Source organism: Drosophila teissieri, chromosome 3R (genome assembly GCF_016746235.2).
Source record: "Drosophila teissieri strain GT53w chromosome 3R, Prin_Dtei_1.1, whole genome shotgun sequence".
NCBI lineage: Eukaryota > Metazoa > Arthropoda > Insecta > Diptera > Drosophilidae > Drosophila > Drosophila teissieri.
Genome location: NC_053032.1, coordinates 2,702,759 through 2,718,850, shown reverse-complemented (window position 1 = coordinate 2,718,850; position 16,092 = coordinate 2,702,759). Strand labels below are relative to the sequence as shown.

The window sequence follows — 16,092 nt, the reverse complement described above, 5'->3', positions numbered from 1 at the left end:
TACTTTGGCTGTACTCACGCCATACGATTAAACTAGCATAAGACGTAAACAAGTTACAGTTAGAAGGGAGTTAGAAGTTTGGAAAAGTACTGGGCAAGCTCGCGGACAACTACAGCGGTGCGATGCTTACATTGATTCCGCTGATAAGCTCCGCTGAAGCTGCAGACAAATGATAATGTAAACAAAGATAAAGGGTGACTTGTTCGCGCATACAGGGTGTCTCGTTCCCAAACATACCGGCCCCCCTGAACGGTTGTTCAGCAGAGAGGCAGTACAGCGATTTTGGCAATTGGGAGTTTGTATAATCCGTGAGGAGTCTTCACTGTAACGACTCGGACCTTGTCGTCGATTCCTGCGTGCACTGCGGTGATGCGGCCAAGAATCCATTTAGAGAGCGGTAGATTGGGCTCCTTGAGTACTACCAGTGTATCGATCTTCAGATTCTCGGTTTCCAGATGCCACTTTGTCCGCTCATGAAGAGATGTCAGGTATTCCATATGCCACCTTTTCCAAAAGCCTTGAACCATGGCTTGCAGCTGATTCCACCTCTCCAATCGATTGACTTGCATATCCAGACGACAGGGTTCAGGCAATGCAGTATACGGAGATCCAGTCAAAAAATGAGCAGGCGTCAGTGGATCCAAAGAATTATCCCCAGTTGGGCACAGCGGGCGTGAATTCAGGATAGCTTCAATTTGGGTCAGGACAGTAGAGAGCTCCTCAAACGTTAAAGCCTTTGATCCAAGTATCCGTTTCATATGGAGTTTAATTGAGCGAACTCCAGCTTCCCACATCCCTCCAAAATGGGGAGCAGACGGGGGTATAACGTGCCAAGAAATCCCTTCATTGGCAAAGAATCCTGCTAGATCCTCATCTTTGGCTTGTTGAATGGCCAGACGTCTCATGTCATCCAAAGTTTGCTTGCCTCCATGAAATGTAGTTCCGTTGTCCGAATACAGGTCAGTAGGCTTCGTTCGGCGGGCAATGAATCGTTGAAAGGTTGCGATGAAAGCCTGTGTAGTTAGCTCACTAACAACCTCGATGTGGAGTGCCTTTGTAGTGAGGCACACGAAAATAGAAAACCATGCCTTTCCGATGCGTGGAGTTCTTCCTTTTGATTCCTTGATTGCGATCGGTCCAGCGTAGTCCAGCCCTGTGTGTTGAAAGCAGCGGCTAGCTTGAACTCGAGGAATTGGTAGCTCTCCCATGAGCTGGTTGCTTGTGCCCTTTCGTTGAAGAAAACAGGATTTGCATTGGAAGACTGCCTTTCTGACGAGATTGCGGGCTCCCAGAATCCAGTACTGCTGACGAAGATTGGTGAACGTTGCATCAACTCCAGTGTGCAGATAGGAGACATGAAAATGTCGAACCAGCAGTCCAGCTAGTGGTGTATCTTTAGGTATCAGAATCGGGTACTTGGCGTTGTAGTTGAGTGTAGATTGCTCGATTCTCCCACCGACTCGCATTACTCCATAATCATCCAGAAACGGAGAAAACCGGATAAGATGCGATTTAGCGTTAAGCTGGCGTCGATTCTCTAGCTGCGCATATTCTCTGGCAAAGGATTCTTGTTGCACATGTCGAATAAGTCGGCGCTGTGCGTCCAGCAACTCTTCAGACGTAAGGAATGGTGCCGAATTCCTATGATGAGATCGAAGAGTGTGAATAAAGCGATGACAGTAGCTAGATACCCTTATAAGACGCGTCCAGGTTGAGAATTTGTGGATGAGTAAATCGTGTATACTTTCATCAGGAAAGTTGTGTAGAGTCGTGGGCTTTATGGCTCGTTCTTCGGTGTTGACATCGAAACTTGAAGATACGCTGAACTTGCTTGTAGAAGGTGGCCACTCAGAGGTGGGTGTGGCCAGCCAGGACGGACCTTTCCACCACAGTCGATGCTCCAGAAGCTTTGACGGATGAAGTCCTCGGGAAGCTCAATCAGCAGGATTGTCTTCCGTGCGAACATGGTTCCAGCAGCTACGGGGAAAGTCGCTCAATATCTCAGAAGTTCGGTTGCAGACGTAGGTGTTCCACCGTCGAGGGGGAGCTGAAAGCCAGTGTAGCACAATTTCTGAATCTGTCCAGCAGCTCGTGCTGAAAAGAGGAATTGTTAGTGATGTTTTGACAATAGAAAGCAATCGAGATAGAAGTAACGCAGCGTTTAGCTCCAAACGTGGAATTGATACGGGCTTGATCGGGGCCACCCGTGTTTTGGCGGCAACCAGAGTTACTTGAAAGCTGCATCCAACTGCAACTCGAGCGTAAACTACCGCACCGTAGGCGTGCGAGGATGCGTCGGCGAATCCGTGTAGTTGAACATCTCGAAATGGTGACGCAATATACCGTGGTACTTGGCATTGCGTAAGTGCTGGCAAATCCTCAACTAAGGCTCTCCAGCGCGTACGTAGACTTTCAGGAATGGGGTCGTCCCACTGCAGGACACTTGTCCAGCTTTCTTGGAAGATTAGCTTAAGTAGAACTGTGACCGGCGCTACCAGTCCAAGCGGATCATAAATTCTTGATAGCTGAGACAAGAGTTCTCTTTTCGTCGGAGAAATGGTCGCATCGCATCCCTTTAGGTTGAGATACAGAACGTCCTTCCCAGGGTTCCATTGGATACCAAGAACTTTGACAGGTGAATCCGCAGCTGATTTGTTGAGGAGCTGGATAGGTTCAAAACATCTATCTTCCTCTGGTAATGATTTCAGAAGACGCCAACTATTAGAACTCCATTTGCGTAGCTTGAATTTTCCCTTATCCAAGAGGGCTTATAGCTCGAGCTTATAGCTCGTCCTTGAGAATCATAAGCTCCTCGAATGTATTGGCGCCTGTAGGGATATCGTCCACATAGGCATCGTGCAGAAGAGCGTGAGCTGCTGCAGGGTATTCATGGCCATGATCGTCGGCAAGTTGCTTTAGAACTCGAACAGCCAGAAATGGTGACGGTGCCAATCCGTAGGTAACCGTCAGCAGGCGAAAATGAAGCAGAGGTTCATTCTCAGTCTTGCGCCAAACAATGCGCTGAAAATTGGTGTGTGGCTTAAAGATTTTAATGCCTCGAAACATCTTTTCGACATCTGCGCATAAAACATATTGGTGCTGCCGGAAGCGTAGACAAACGCCAAGAAGATCGCGTTGAATCGGTGGACCAATATGTAGTCTGTCATTGAGCGATACTCCAGAGCTGTCCTTTCCTGATCCATCAAAAACTACACGACATTTGGTAGTCAGACTGTCCAGTTTAATGACAGCGTGGTGCGGCAAATAGAAGCAGGTGTCTGGGGACTCCTCAACCTGAGCCGAGGTCAGTTGTTCCATATGTCCACGTTGCAAGTAGTCGTCCAGGAAAGCTTCGTACTGCTGCTTCAATTCTGGATACCGACGAATTTGCGTTCCAGCGAGAAGAAGCGATTGATGGCCTGTGGCAAGGTCGAATCAATAGGCGGTGCCTTCTCCTTGAAGGGATACTCGACGACGTACACCCCGTCCGTCGAGCGCTTGTGTGTGTCAGCAAAATGACGCTCTGTGGGATCGCTGGCGTCCAGGAGAGCCTGGTTAGGCTGAATGCTGTCCATCTCCCTGAATGAACGAACCATCGTGTCTAGGTCCGCGTGATGAGTAACCGCAGAAGTAGGGTGATCATCGAATGCAGAGTAAGAGCCTGCAAGAATCCAACCAAATACAGTATTGAGAGCGATAGGAAAGTCGTTACCAAAGTGTTTCCGATCTCCTGTGTATAGAGACCAAAGTTGATCCGATCCAACAATGACATCGATTGCTCCAGGTGTGCAGAACGTTGGGTCTGCCAAAGGAAGCTCGCAGATTTGCCTCCACGTAGAGGATGAGGTGTCAATAACTTGGGCAGGAAGTGATGACGTCAGCGAGTTGAGAATGAACGAGACCAATTCGACAGTTTGGCCCGAATGACGAGAGCGCAGCTTGATATGTGCGCGTCCTCGGGTAACGCCCGCGCTGTTGGCGGCGAGACCGAGAATAGAAATCCGTGCGTGCGTTCGACGCACGCCTATTCGCTGAACAAATGATTCCGATGCCAAGGTTATTGTAGATCCAGTGTCCAGGAGCAGCCTGCAGGTTGTAGTGTTTCCCCAGGCGTCGATGACGTCAGCAAGGATGGTTGGCAACAGAGTCTGAGAACCAGCCGCCGGAATATTCTCCAGAGTATGATGCGTAAAGTTGTTTTCCGCGGGAGTCTCGCTTCCCAAGCGATGACCTTCTCGAGCTAGCGGTTGATTGTGGCCAATTGTAGATCCCGCATGTGAGACTGCTGGTCGATCGCGGCTGTCAACACTTGCTGTGTCAATGTTGTTGCCATTTTGAATTGGCTGCGACGAGCCATGAACCAAAGTATGATGCTTGCGGCGGCAGATCCGACAAGTATGCCTCGATGTACAGTTGCCCACCATATGAGCCGGGCTGAGGCAATTGAAACAGAGCTTTCTTGATTTGAGGAAGTCTCGGCGAGATGCAATGTCGAGTGCGATGAATTGAGGACACTTAAACAGTTGGTGATTCTGCTGGCACGATGTGCACTTCGGCTCTTCCCGTCTTGGATGCGTGTCTGCGTGGTGCGTTGTAGCTGCGCGTTGAGCTTGGGTTGATCGAGTTAAGCTAAAAGCCTCCAACGTATCGCAGCGTGATGTGAGAAATTTCAGGAATCGGTTTGATGGTCACACCTTTTTCCTCGGATTCTGCGCACTGAGCCCAGGCTTGGCGGGTATCGCTATCTAATTCTCTTCGCAATTAAGAGCTCGTAGACCACGAATAACTTCGTCTGCACCATCGGCAATTTTCCGCACAGTGCCGATATTTGGTTTTATAGCACTCGGAAGGCTCATGAAACTGTTTAAGAACGATCGAATAATTAGCGATTGTTTGTTATATCGCTGTTCCAGCCGATCCCATGCTTCCCGATAGTTGTCATTAGTAACTGAAATATGTTTAACTAATGCAAGCGCGTCTCCGGCAAGGTACGATTTTAAATAATGAAATCGTTGGCAATCCGTCAGAAGCAATCGATCCAATAAACATGTCCGAAAAATGTTTCCAGTCCTCATAATTTCCAGAAAAAGTCGGAAGTTTAATTCGCTCGAACTGAAAATCGACATGACTTCACTGGGATGTGTCTGCGGCTTGAACTGTGGCATCAACACTGTTTGAGGTGACATTCCGTCTCAACTCCTCCAAAGTATTGCTGAGAATAGCGTGTGTAGCATAATGTTTGTCCTCATATGCGTCAAAATCCTCGTCAGGGTTCTCCCAATCGGCTTCCGATTTAAATGCATACAGCTCTTCCGAGAGCCGTACGAACCGCAAATAATTTTCCTGTAGTTGCGCCAGGCGGACAACTATTGTTTGCACTGAGTGAATGTCATCAACAAATTTAAAGGCATTATTATGCGCACGAGTAATTTGGCTTTTGCAGAAGCCCCGTTGCTCCGCATGGTGGTCGAAAGAAGGGAACGATTCTATACGATGTAGGAATCTATAGATCACCGTTTGCCAAAAGGCCAATAATCAAAATCAAATGCCCGAAAGAAACGCAGTTCCGGTAATCCGGCTCTCGAAGGACCAATTTCTTATGTTCATAAATAAACCCGCCAGTGTTACTGTTTAGTTTGATTTATTGGTTAATTTCAGACACTTAATATTAATTAGTTCGACACCGATGCGTACGTTTTCTTGCAGATCAAAAATGTGACTAACTTAAGCTTTGGCTGTACTCACGCCATACGATTAAACTAGCATAAGACGTAAACAAGTTACAGTTAGAAGGGAGTTAGAAGTTTGGAAAAGTACTGGGCAAGCTCGCGGATAAGCGGAGCGATGCTTACATTGATTCCGCTGATAAGCTCCGCTGAAGCTGCAGACAAATGATAATGTAAACAAAGATAAAGGGTGACTTGTTCGCGCATACAGGGTGTCTCGTTCCCAAACAGTATTATACAACTAATAAAAATAAAGATACGAAAAAAATTAATTAAAAATCCAAATTAAAAAAAAAACCCTCATTCCAAATATTAAATTGTCTCGACATGTAACCAAAAATATATTTAATATATCCCTGCGATGTTATCAGCTTTTCTAGCTATGTTTTTTGGCGTGTTTGTTTTGTCTTATTTGTGTTTCGCAGTAGTATTTCATGATTTTCCATGTGTTCCTAAACTTGAATTCAAATAATTTCGCTATTAATAGCTAATTACTTTGTAGCTATTTTTTAAAGCGATTTGTTTCCAATTTTCCAATTCCGATTTTTCTCGAATTCTGACGGGTCTTTTTTGTCCATCCAGAGCCGGGTTGTTTGGTTTTCATTTTTCTCTTCCACTTTTTTTCGGCGTGCAGGATCATTTCAGGACAAATTCAATGCCGTCAGCGAAGAGGCATAAGCCTCTTCGAAGCCAAGATCAACACTGCTGATCAAGCTTCTCCGTCCGTTGCAAGTCCGTCTGCTACATGTGCGAGCCCAATGGGACAAAGTGGAAAGAAAGTCCCTTGACACTTTGCCTCTTCTCCAGGCCAAAATATGACTGACAGCCACTTATTTCATCCGGTTGCCGCTTGCCTCCTGCGATACGGAAGTCTTTGATGGCGACTACCTCCGATGACCCACTTTCCGTGACCTATTCACGGCAGTTTATATTAACAACCCCTGGCTGACACCGGTCGAGAAGCTGTTTCATCTCCTCATAAAAACAAGCGGCAATGCAAAGGCATCGTATCAAAATCCCCTCTTACAAATAAGGGGTTCGCTTCAGCGTGGGAATCGCTTCAAGATCGGTTTCCAAACAAACGACTTTTAGTCAACAGCCAACTCAAGCTTCTTTTCAACTTTAGTTCGATATCCCAAGAATCTGGTCATGTTCTAAGGAAGCTGCAGTCCACGATTCTGGGGTGTTTAACCGCTCTTACTCATTCTTACGTATCCACTGACAACTGGGATTGTCTGTTCGTTTTCCTCTGCGCGAGCAAACTGCCAAAGCTGACCCTCTCCTTATGGGAATAGTCCTAAACGTCCAAATCCGAAATCCCAGCTTCCGAAGAAATGAACTCCTTCCTGAGCGAAAGGTATCGGACAGTGGAGACCATCGAGGATATGAAACCTACTCAGGCCATTACAAAAAAACTCCAATCCTTCGAGACAAAGGTCAGTAATACTCAGAAAGGGTGTGACTTATGCATCAAGGAAAACCAACCGGTAAGATCCCGCGCTTTCTCCAAATGTCTGTTGACGAGCGTTCCGGCTACATCAAAAAGAAACAGCTCTGTCTAAATTGTTTCGCGAGAGGCCGAAAGCTGCGTGACTGCACGAGCACACACATTTGTTTTACCTGTAAGGGGCTGCTGCATCGCAGCCCCAAAATTCCGGGAATGCGAGTTCCTCAACCTCCTCGCCCCTACACAGCAATCTCGTCCTACGAGACCCTCCAGCAGAAATGCATCGGCAAGACCCGTCAGCGGGGCAAACCTATTTCGCTTCCGGCACTTCAGCCGTTCTACTGAGCACGACGTGTGTCATTTGGGGACGAACTACCGAGCACGAGCTTTAAATGACTCGGGATCCGAGGCAACGGTTATTTCCGAACGCCTGTTTAACCTCATTAAGTTGCCATTCCGTAACACCCAGACCCAAGTCTCCGGGCTTAATCCTTCGGTCTCCGCGAAGTCCTCGAAGCTGTGTCATTTCGGGATTTCAAAGAATTATGTTCCGAAATAAGGAAGGAGATATCCGAATCTTCGAATGGCAATCAGTTACCTTCTGCGTTCCGAACTAGACGACGAAGGGGCGAATTCCATGAACGAAGGCCAAAGTTATATTCTAGAGTTGCGGGCAGCCATAAGTTCCTCAAGGTTTCCGTTGACGTGGTACGGTGGTTTGGGAGGACGGAATGAATATAACACACTGCATTTGACAAACAACATAGCCGCAATGAGCTTTCAAAGCTGTGCGCCATAACTTAAGAATTCTTTTGTCTTAGATATTAGAATCAGTATGAGCTGACATTTCGTGAAAGAAGAGCATTGCATTTACTAAAAAAAGCCAATGCTCAACATAAAAACAAAAGGAAATCTTGTGTGTTCGATTGGTCATTACATGGTGACCGTAGGGAACCAATCTACGAGCAAAAAACTTAAAACGATATTATACTAAATAAAAACCACAAACAAAGTATGGACGCAAATATGGCATATGGGATACCGCATAAGAAACACCAGAAATCTGAGTGAGTCGCCAGAAGAACAATATTAAATCAAAACAAGAGAGAACGCTATAGTCGAGTTCCCCGACTATCTGATACCCGTTACTAAGCTAGTGAAAGTGCGAAGGAGTCTTCAGCACTGACAGTTTTTGGCGGCTTGTGGGCGCTAGAGTGGGCGTGGCAAAAAGTTTTTTAGCAAATCGATAGACATTTACAAGACTAATAAAAAAAAATGAAAAAAATCAAAACATTTTTCAAAAGTGTGGGGTTGGCAGTTTTGGGCGGTTTGTGGCCTTTAGAGTGGGCGTGGCAGCATGAATCGACAAACTTGCGCTGCGTCTATGTCTCTGGAGTCTGTTTGTTTAATCTCAACTTTCTACCTTTTGTAGTTCCTGAGATCTCGACGTTCATACGGACAGACGGACAGACGGACGGACGGACAGACGGACGGACAGACGGACGGACGGTCGGACGGACGGACGGACGGACAGACGGACGGACGGACGGACAGACGGACGGACGGACGGACAGACGGACGTGGCCAGATCAACTCGGCTATTGATCCTGATCAAGAATGTATATACTTCATATGGTCGGAAGTGCTTCCTTCTGCCTGTTACATACTTTTCAACGAATCTAGTATACCCTTTTACTCTACGAGTAACGGGTATAATAACATACCTAAAGTGGCAACTTTATACCCAAACGCCACCACCGGCATCTTCGACTGCAAAAAAAGGAACAATTGGAGCTCGATTTTTCGAAAGATTTCTTATTATAGCAGCAAAGTAAAACCCAATGTCCCACTCGTATTAGAACCATGCCAAACACTTTTTTAAAAACAACAAAATAAAATATAAGAAAATAATTTAACTGAATCTTATTTGCATTTTTAATACTGAAAATGGATAATTTTCATACTAGTAATTTGACTAAATAACTACAGTAAATTATTAAAACGTATACAAAGTAAATTATTATAACTACTGTAATTTAAAACAAAGAATTTCCAACAAAAGAAATTACATTTCAAAAATAAATATTCCAAACAAATAATTCATAATAAAAAATTAATATATATAAAATAAATAAAAATATGGAATCTGTTTATTGCAAAATTGATTTCTTAAAGCACGAAGTGCGGACATAAGCACCGAAGAATCATTGTCTTCTTATATTTTTCACACGTCGCACGCTGAATACTCTAATGACAATTATTCTAATATAAAGTCATATTTTAAAATTATTATGCATTATTATGTACATAGATTGTGCTATTATTGTTTCAGTGTTGAATTTGAATAATTGTTATGTTAAGGCAATGCAAGACTAGAGTTTTTAAGTGGTGTCAATTTATAAAAAATAATATAGATTTAAAGTCTATATAAAATACATAAAAATATGGAATCTGTTTATTGCAAAATTGATTTCTTGAAGCACGAAGTGCGGACATAAGCACCGAAGAATCATTGTCTTCTATATTTTTCACACGTCGCACGCTGAATACTCTAATGACAATTATTCTAATATAAAGTCATATTTTAAAACTATTATGCATTATTATGTACATAGATTGTGCTATTATTGTTTCAGTGTTGAATTTGAATATTTGTTATGTTAAGGCAATGCAAGACTAGAGTTTTTAAGTGGTGTCAATTTATAAAAAATAATATAGATTTAAAGTCTATATAAAATACATAAAAATATGGAATCTGTTTATTGCAAAATTGATTTCTTGAAGCACGAAGTGCGGACATAAGCACCGAAGAATCATTGTCTTCTATATTTTTCACACGTCGCACGCTGAATACTCTAATGACAATTATTCTAATATAAAGTCATATTTTAAAACTATTATGCATTATTATGTACATAGATTGTGCTATTATTGTTTCAGTGTTGAATTTGAATATTTGTTATGTTAAGGCAATGCAAGACTAGAGTTTTTAAGTGGTGTCAATTTATAAAAAATAATATAGATTTAAAGTCTAAAAACTTCTAAGATGAAGGGCATATTTTGTCATTTTTACAATGCATGTGCATACGTGTGCACCAATACAGTGGTCAGCTGTCGCTGTATGCGTACAAGAGAGCTGCTGGCTCTAGAGCTCTCCGCTCTCTGGCTTTTCGAGAGATCCTGAAGCCAGCGCTAGAGCCAGCACCAAAAAATCGTGTGCTATTATTCTAATGTCTTTGGCACAACCCAAGGTGGGGAGGATCAGCGGCAAGCAGAAAAATGTGTTTTTATTTAAACTTCTCATTTTATATAATTTGTGTATCTTTGAGCGGAAAACTTCCGCCCGATTAACAGTATAGCTTGTAGAACTATACGAAAATTATTTACTAAGACAGTGGATTCCACTGCAAGTGTTATCAATAAAGAACAAGTAAAATCAAACAATTTAAATTACGTTACAGCTATTTTATATTGTTGCTGATAAATGCATTAATAACAATTTATAAACTGAAAAAAACTTGCGCTGCGTCTATGTCACTGGAGTCTACATGCTGAATCTCAACTTTCTAGTTTTTATAGTTTCTGAGATCTCGACGTTCATACGGACGGACAGACAGACGGACATGGCCAGATCGTCTCGGCTATTGATCCAGGTCAAGAATTCATATACTTTATATGGCATTCTGCCTGTTACATATTTTTAAACGAATCTAGTATACCATTTTACTTTACGAGGAAATGTCCACTGTTTATGGACATCAGTGTCCAAATTACCGATAAAACTCTGAAAAATCTAATATATATAAAAGAAAAGTATAATCTGATACTAGGAGTTAGTGCGGAAACAACAGAATTAATTAGTGATTCAGAAACATAAACAGAAATAAAAGAAAAAGATCTTAAGGGTCAAACTATACCAGCGGTATTAAAATTACCAGAGAAAAATTTAGAAGAACATCTGGAAACAGCCACAATCCAGTCGCCATAAAAACGTATATAGGAGAAGTGTCTAGTCGGTACCGGATTTCAGTGGACAGAAAATCCATCTTTTAAGGTTCATAATGTCATTCAAATTAGTAGACCTTGTAAAAGCTGCATGTGAGGAAATTGCAGTCCCAATTATAAAATCACAATTTATTGGCACTTTCGAACTTTATTATAGTTCAAACAAATATAGAAACAAGGGAACAAACTGTTATGTCCCAGTTGTCAAAAAATGTCTCCCCACAATTTAAATCACAATTAAAAAATCTGTGTAGTAATACAGGGGTGGCCCAGCTGATAGTACTGCCAATCGATGGAACAAACCGAGTGGCGTTGCCAGACCAACTGTGCTGCCAGACTTTGTTCGTTTGGTGCGAATCGTTAAAATTCAAATTTGAACTTAAATTTAAATCTCGTGCGAAAGGAAATTTTACATCCATAACTAGTGTTATGACTAAGGCAAGTGCATATTTGTTTTAAATTAATAAGTGCCACGTAATAAGCTCGAAAAATGAGCAGCGATCCAAAGAGCGAGTGTATAAGCTCAGTAAATCCAAGAAACGCCTGTTTCTCTTACTTATTTCTCTTATATCGACGAAGTCAACCCGACGAAGAGCAACCCGGCTCTACTGACCGTCGGCAGCATGAGAGCAAGCTTTTGCTCACCCACTCTGCTCACCCCAACTCATACATCATGGAGTCAAAGTCAAACCCCACCACCGCCGGCTTCGATGGAAGAAGCCTCAACAACTAGCAGTGCTACAATTACTGCAGTCGCAGCAAAAGCACCACCAACTAGTAAACCAACAAACATTATGGCGAATTTGGTGCCAACAGCTGGAGAGCAAAATACAATTGCAACAAAAACCGTAAGCTTCGATAAGCAACAAGCGGTCTCGGTTATACAGAGCGGTATGGATCGCTACATCCAGATTAAGCGTAAGCTTAGTCCACTAAAAACGGTTGGTAATAAATCAAAGATCAACCGTTCCAACAAAAGCAACAAACAAACTAGGAGTCAGAATGATAACCGTTTTTCCATCTTAGCAGAGGCTGAGAACAACCAAGCAGAGTGTGGGCAGGGCACCCAAAAGAAACCAAAGCCCCCATAATATATAAGGAAAAAAAACTCTAACGACCTGGTCAACAAAATTGTTGCGCTGGTAGGGGACGATAATTTCCATGTTGTTCCGCTTTTTGCAGGGAACATCCACAAAACCAAAGTTCAAACGAAGTCCGAAGAACACTTCCGAGCTGTGTCTAAGTACCTGAAGGAAACAAAAAAGAACATCTACACCTACCAACTAAAAAGCAGCAGCAGGGACTGCAAGTTGTATTAAAAGGAATCGAACCTGACGTCGCCCCCTCTGAGATTCAAGCAGCCCTTTAAGCCAAAGGCTTCTGTGCCAAAAATGTTAGTAACATTATTAACAGAAACAAAAAGCAACCACTCTTCAAGGTCGAGCTCGAACCAGATAGCAAAACCTTAAAGAAAAACAAAGCTGCAGCTCCTATTGCATCGAAGGATCACCGTGGAAGAACCACACAAACGCAACGGCCCTGTACAATGCACAAACTGCCAGGAGTATGGACACACAAAGACATACTGCACACTTAGAGTATTCTGCTGAGACTTCCACAACTCCGTAAACTGCCCCGCAAACAAAGAAGACACATTAATGAAAAAAATAGGAAACCATACGGCAAGCTAAAGAGGCTGTGCGGTCTACAAGGAGTTGAAGAGTCGCATGAAACGAGCGACAGCTACGCGTCAACAAAATACGCAAAACGCGTATCAACATGGAAAATCCACTCCAGCCACTCAGAAAACGCTCAGCAGGTCCCAAGGCAGCCGCAAAACAAATTGGAAACTATGCTGGTCACCATGCAACAAAGTATGATGGACCTCATGTCGTTTATGAAAACAGCTATTCAAACCCCTTTCCAGAACCAGAACATGGTGATTCAGTTGCCTGTAGCACAACAGTCCAAATAATAAATGGATAAACTACGTATTTCCATGTGGAATTCCAAAGGCATTTCACGGCATAAACCTGAAATAGCGTAATTCCTAAATTCAGATCACATCGACGCCATGCTGCTGGTTGAAACGCACCTCACTGGGCGATATAACTTCCATGTAAGAGGTAACACTTTCTACCGCACAGATCATCCGGATGGAAAAGCCAAGGCCGAACCGGCATCTTAATCAGAGAACGCATCAAACACCACTTTCACGAAAGGTTTGCAACAAATTACTTGCAAGCCACGTCCATAAAAGTGCAGCCAGGAAACGGCAACCTTTGCATTGCCGCTGTCTATTGCCCACCTCGCTTTACTATCTCTAATCTATCCCATGCGATCTAATAAGCGCCATGGGCCTACCGGATCTTTCAACTGACCACTCGCCTTTGTTGATAACCCTTCTTCAACGCCCAGAAATTACTTCTGCGACGGGCGAAGTAAACCAGCAGATCGCCATACTCAAAGCAACGTCTTAATAAAGCCACCCGTAAACTAAACCGGGCTCTGAAGCAAGATGCTGAAAATGCCCAACTAAACTATATTGGAAAACTCTCGCCAACCAGTACAAAGCATCCCTTGTGGAGGGCTCACCCAAATCTAAGCTCTTCAATTGAAACCGTCACCCCGATAAGAAATTCTTCAGGTCGCTGGGCCCGCAACGACAAAAACAGAGCCGAAACATTTGCCTTACATCTCAGGGGCGTCTTTCAGCCGAACCCCTCAGCAAATGCATATGTTCTTGCCGAAATCCACTCCGATTTTGAACCTACGCCAACTTCATTTCAGCCGAATGAGATTACAAAAGTCATTAGGGAGCTAAAACCAAAAAAGGCTCTAGGTAGCGACCTAATAACTACAAAAATGATAATGGAACTTCCGTACTGTGCTGTTGAGGTCATCTGTAAGCTCTTTTGGCTCGAAGGACTTATGCATAAAATTAAAACACACTTACACTCATAAACTCCTTGAATCTTACATGTACAACACAGCCTTCGCTGTGAGGTGCAACACAACCATATCCGAGAACTACCCTATCGAAGCTGGAGTCCAACAAGGCAGTGCACATGGGCCAACTCTATTCGTCCTCTACACAGCGGATATTCCGACGAGTGACCGACGATACTGCGATCCCTAGCCGCTCCCGATGACCAGTCGGTGCAAGAACCCAAATCGCCAACCACCTCATGGTAGTCGAGAAGTGGCTATCTGACTGGCGTATTAAAATAAACGAACAAAAGTGCAAGCACATGACGTTTATTCTTAACAGACAAACTTGCACACCGCTCTGCTTGAATAGCATGCAGATCCCTCAAGTCAAAGAAGTAACGTATCTCGGCATCCACCTCGACAGACGCCCGATCGCCCTTGTGTCTGGGCTACAAGGTCCTGCTCTACACCTCCACTCTTAAGCTAATCTGGACGTATGGCTCCCAGCTTTGGGGGAACGCGAGCAGAACCAACATAGACATCATACAGCGCGCTCAATCCAAGGTCCTGCGAACTATCACTGGGGCACCATGGTATATTCGAAACCAAAACATCCACAGAACATCAGTGAATGAGCTGCGTCTGCTGCCTCTTAATAATTCGGTTGAAGGCCACGCTTCCAACGGGGGGAGTATGTGGGGTCTCGCAGCTGGCAGAAATTTGTAGATCTTACTAATATTTATAAATTTCCTCATTTCTGTACTCGATTCTTTATCGAAATTAGAATCATTCTTCCGTTTGTATTGGGCACTTAAATTACAAGCGATTATCGCAAACGATAAGTTGCTATCTTTCATATGTAAGATTATGGAACTTTTTACACGGTGAGATTTGATGCTGCGTATTTTAGCAGACAAGGCAGAAGTGTTTGGAAACTGTTCGAATTCGTTTGATTCTATATGCTGAAGATGTATGTTATTGTAGCTGGTGTGAGTGTGCACTTTATTTGTCTTTGCATATGAACTTAAAACCACGGGGGAGGCTGTTTTGCCAATAGTATACATCCAATCGCTAAACGCCTTTCCGCTTGATAGGATTCCATCTTTTGGGTGCGTTGCCCAGTTTAGCTTCTATTGGTTTGGAAGATTGTCGACTAACTCCCTTAGAAGCATGGAGTTGTTAAAATGGGGATCAAGAAGACATGCCTGCATTTCAGCACAGAGGTGGCAAACTGCAAAGGAATAGTCAATTAATGAGTCCAGGCTTTCCTTGTTCACTGGTATTCTTCTAGCTTCTTGGATCATCCGATCTAAAATTTGGTCCGGGCGGACAAAAAATGTGTTTAGAGTGCTAATGTCCTCGGGAACCATTATTGGCAGTAAGAGCTTGCCTCTAACTAGGTCGTATGCCTTTCCTTTCAGGCATCGTTGGAGACGTAACATGCTTTCTACATTAGACCAGCATCGGATGTACTATTCTCGAAGGCGCTTAATAAGGTGGGCCAATGATCTGGGTTCCCGTTAAATATGGGCATTTCTGTTCACAGTTTATAACGAGCTGACAACTGAGCAATGGTAGGCGTCAGTGCTATGCTCGCGCCGCACTGTTGTGCTAATATATTGTATTTCAGTTCTATATATTTCTGGTTGTCTTTTCGTTTCTCCTCTAACATTTGTAACATAAGAACGTTAGTGGAGTTACTATTATTTGGTATTTTTGAGTACTCCAAACTCGTTTTTTCAAGCTCGACTTCTGCTATATTATTTTGCTGTACGCCTTTGAATAAGGGGTTTCCTGCGATCTTAGGCGTTGGTGGTCGACATTTTAAATTGCAGGCTCTGTGCGGCTGAATCGTGCGTGAAATTGTCAATCTCAACAATATTGTTGGACTTGCAAGAAGTTCAATCCCATTTTTATTTATTTTACATTTTTATTATAATTATTTTTATTTTACATTTTTATCGCAGTCCACACGTACACATT

General features: G+C 43.4%; 2 protein-coding genes across 2 annotated transcripts; both read right to left on the bottom strand.

The window, feature by feature from the left end:
* Positions 1-257: 257 nt before the first annotated feature.
* On the bottom strand, positions 258-1,466 carry LOC122622113. The gene has a single exon (XM_043800308.1). It carries the CDS (start codon positions 1,464-1,466, stop codon positions 258-260), a length of 1,209 nt encoding a protein of 402 aa, XP_043656243.1.
* A 1,315-nt stretch (positions 1,467-2,781) lies between these two features.
* LOC122622112 lies at positions 2,782-3,318 on the bottom strand. Its single transcript, XM_043800307.1, has one exon. It carries the CDS (start codon positions 3,316-3,318, stop codon positions 2,782-2,784), a length of 537 nt encoding a protein of 178 aa, XP_043656242.1.
* Positions 3,319-16,092: the final 12,774 nt, after the last annotated feature.

Excerpts from the sequence above, each read along its gene's own strand:
- LOC122622113 (XM_043800308.1), bottom strand. The coding sequence starts at position 1,466 with ATGCGAGTCGGTGGGAGAATCGAGCAATCTACACTCAACTACAACGCC.
- LOC122622112 (XM_043800307.1), bottom strand. The coding sequence starts at position 3,318 with ATGGAACAACTGACCTCGGCTCAGGTTGAGGAGTCCCCAGACACCTGC.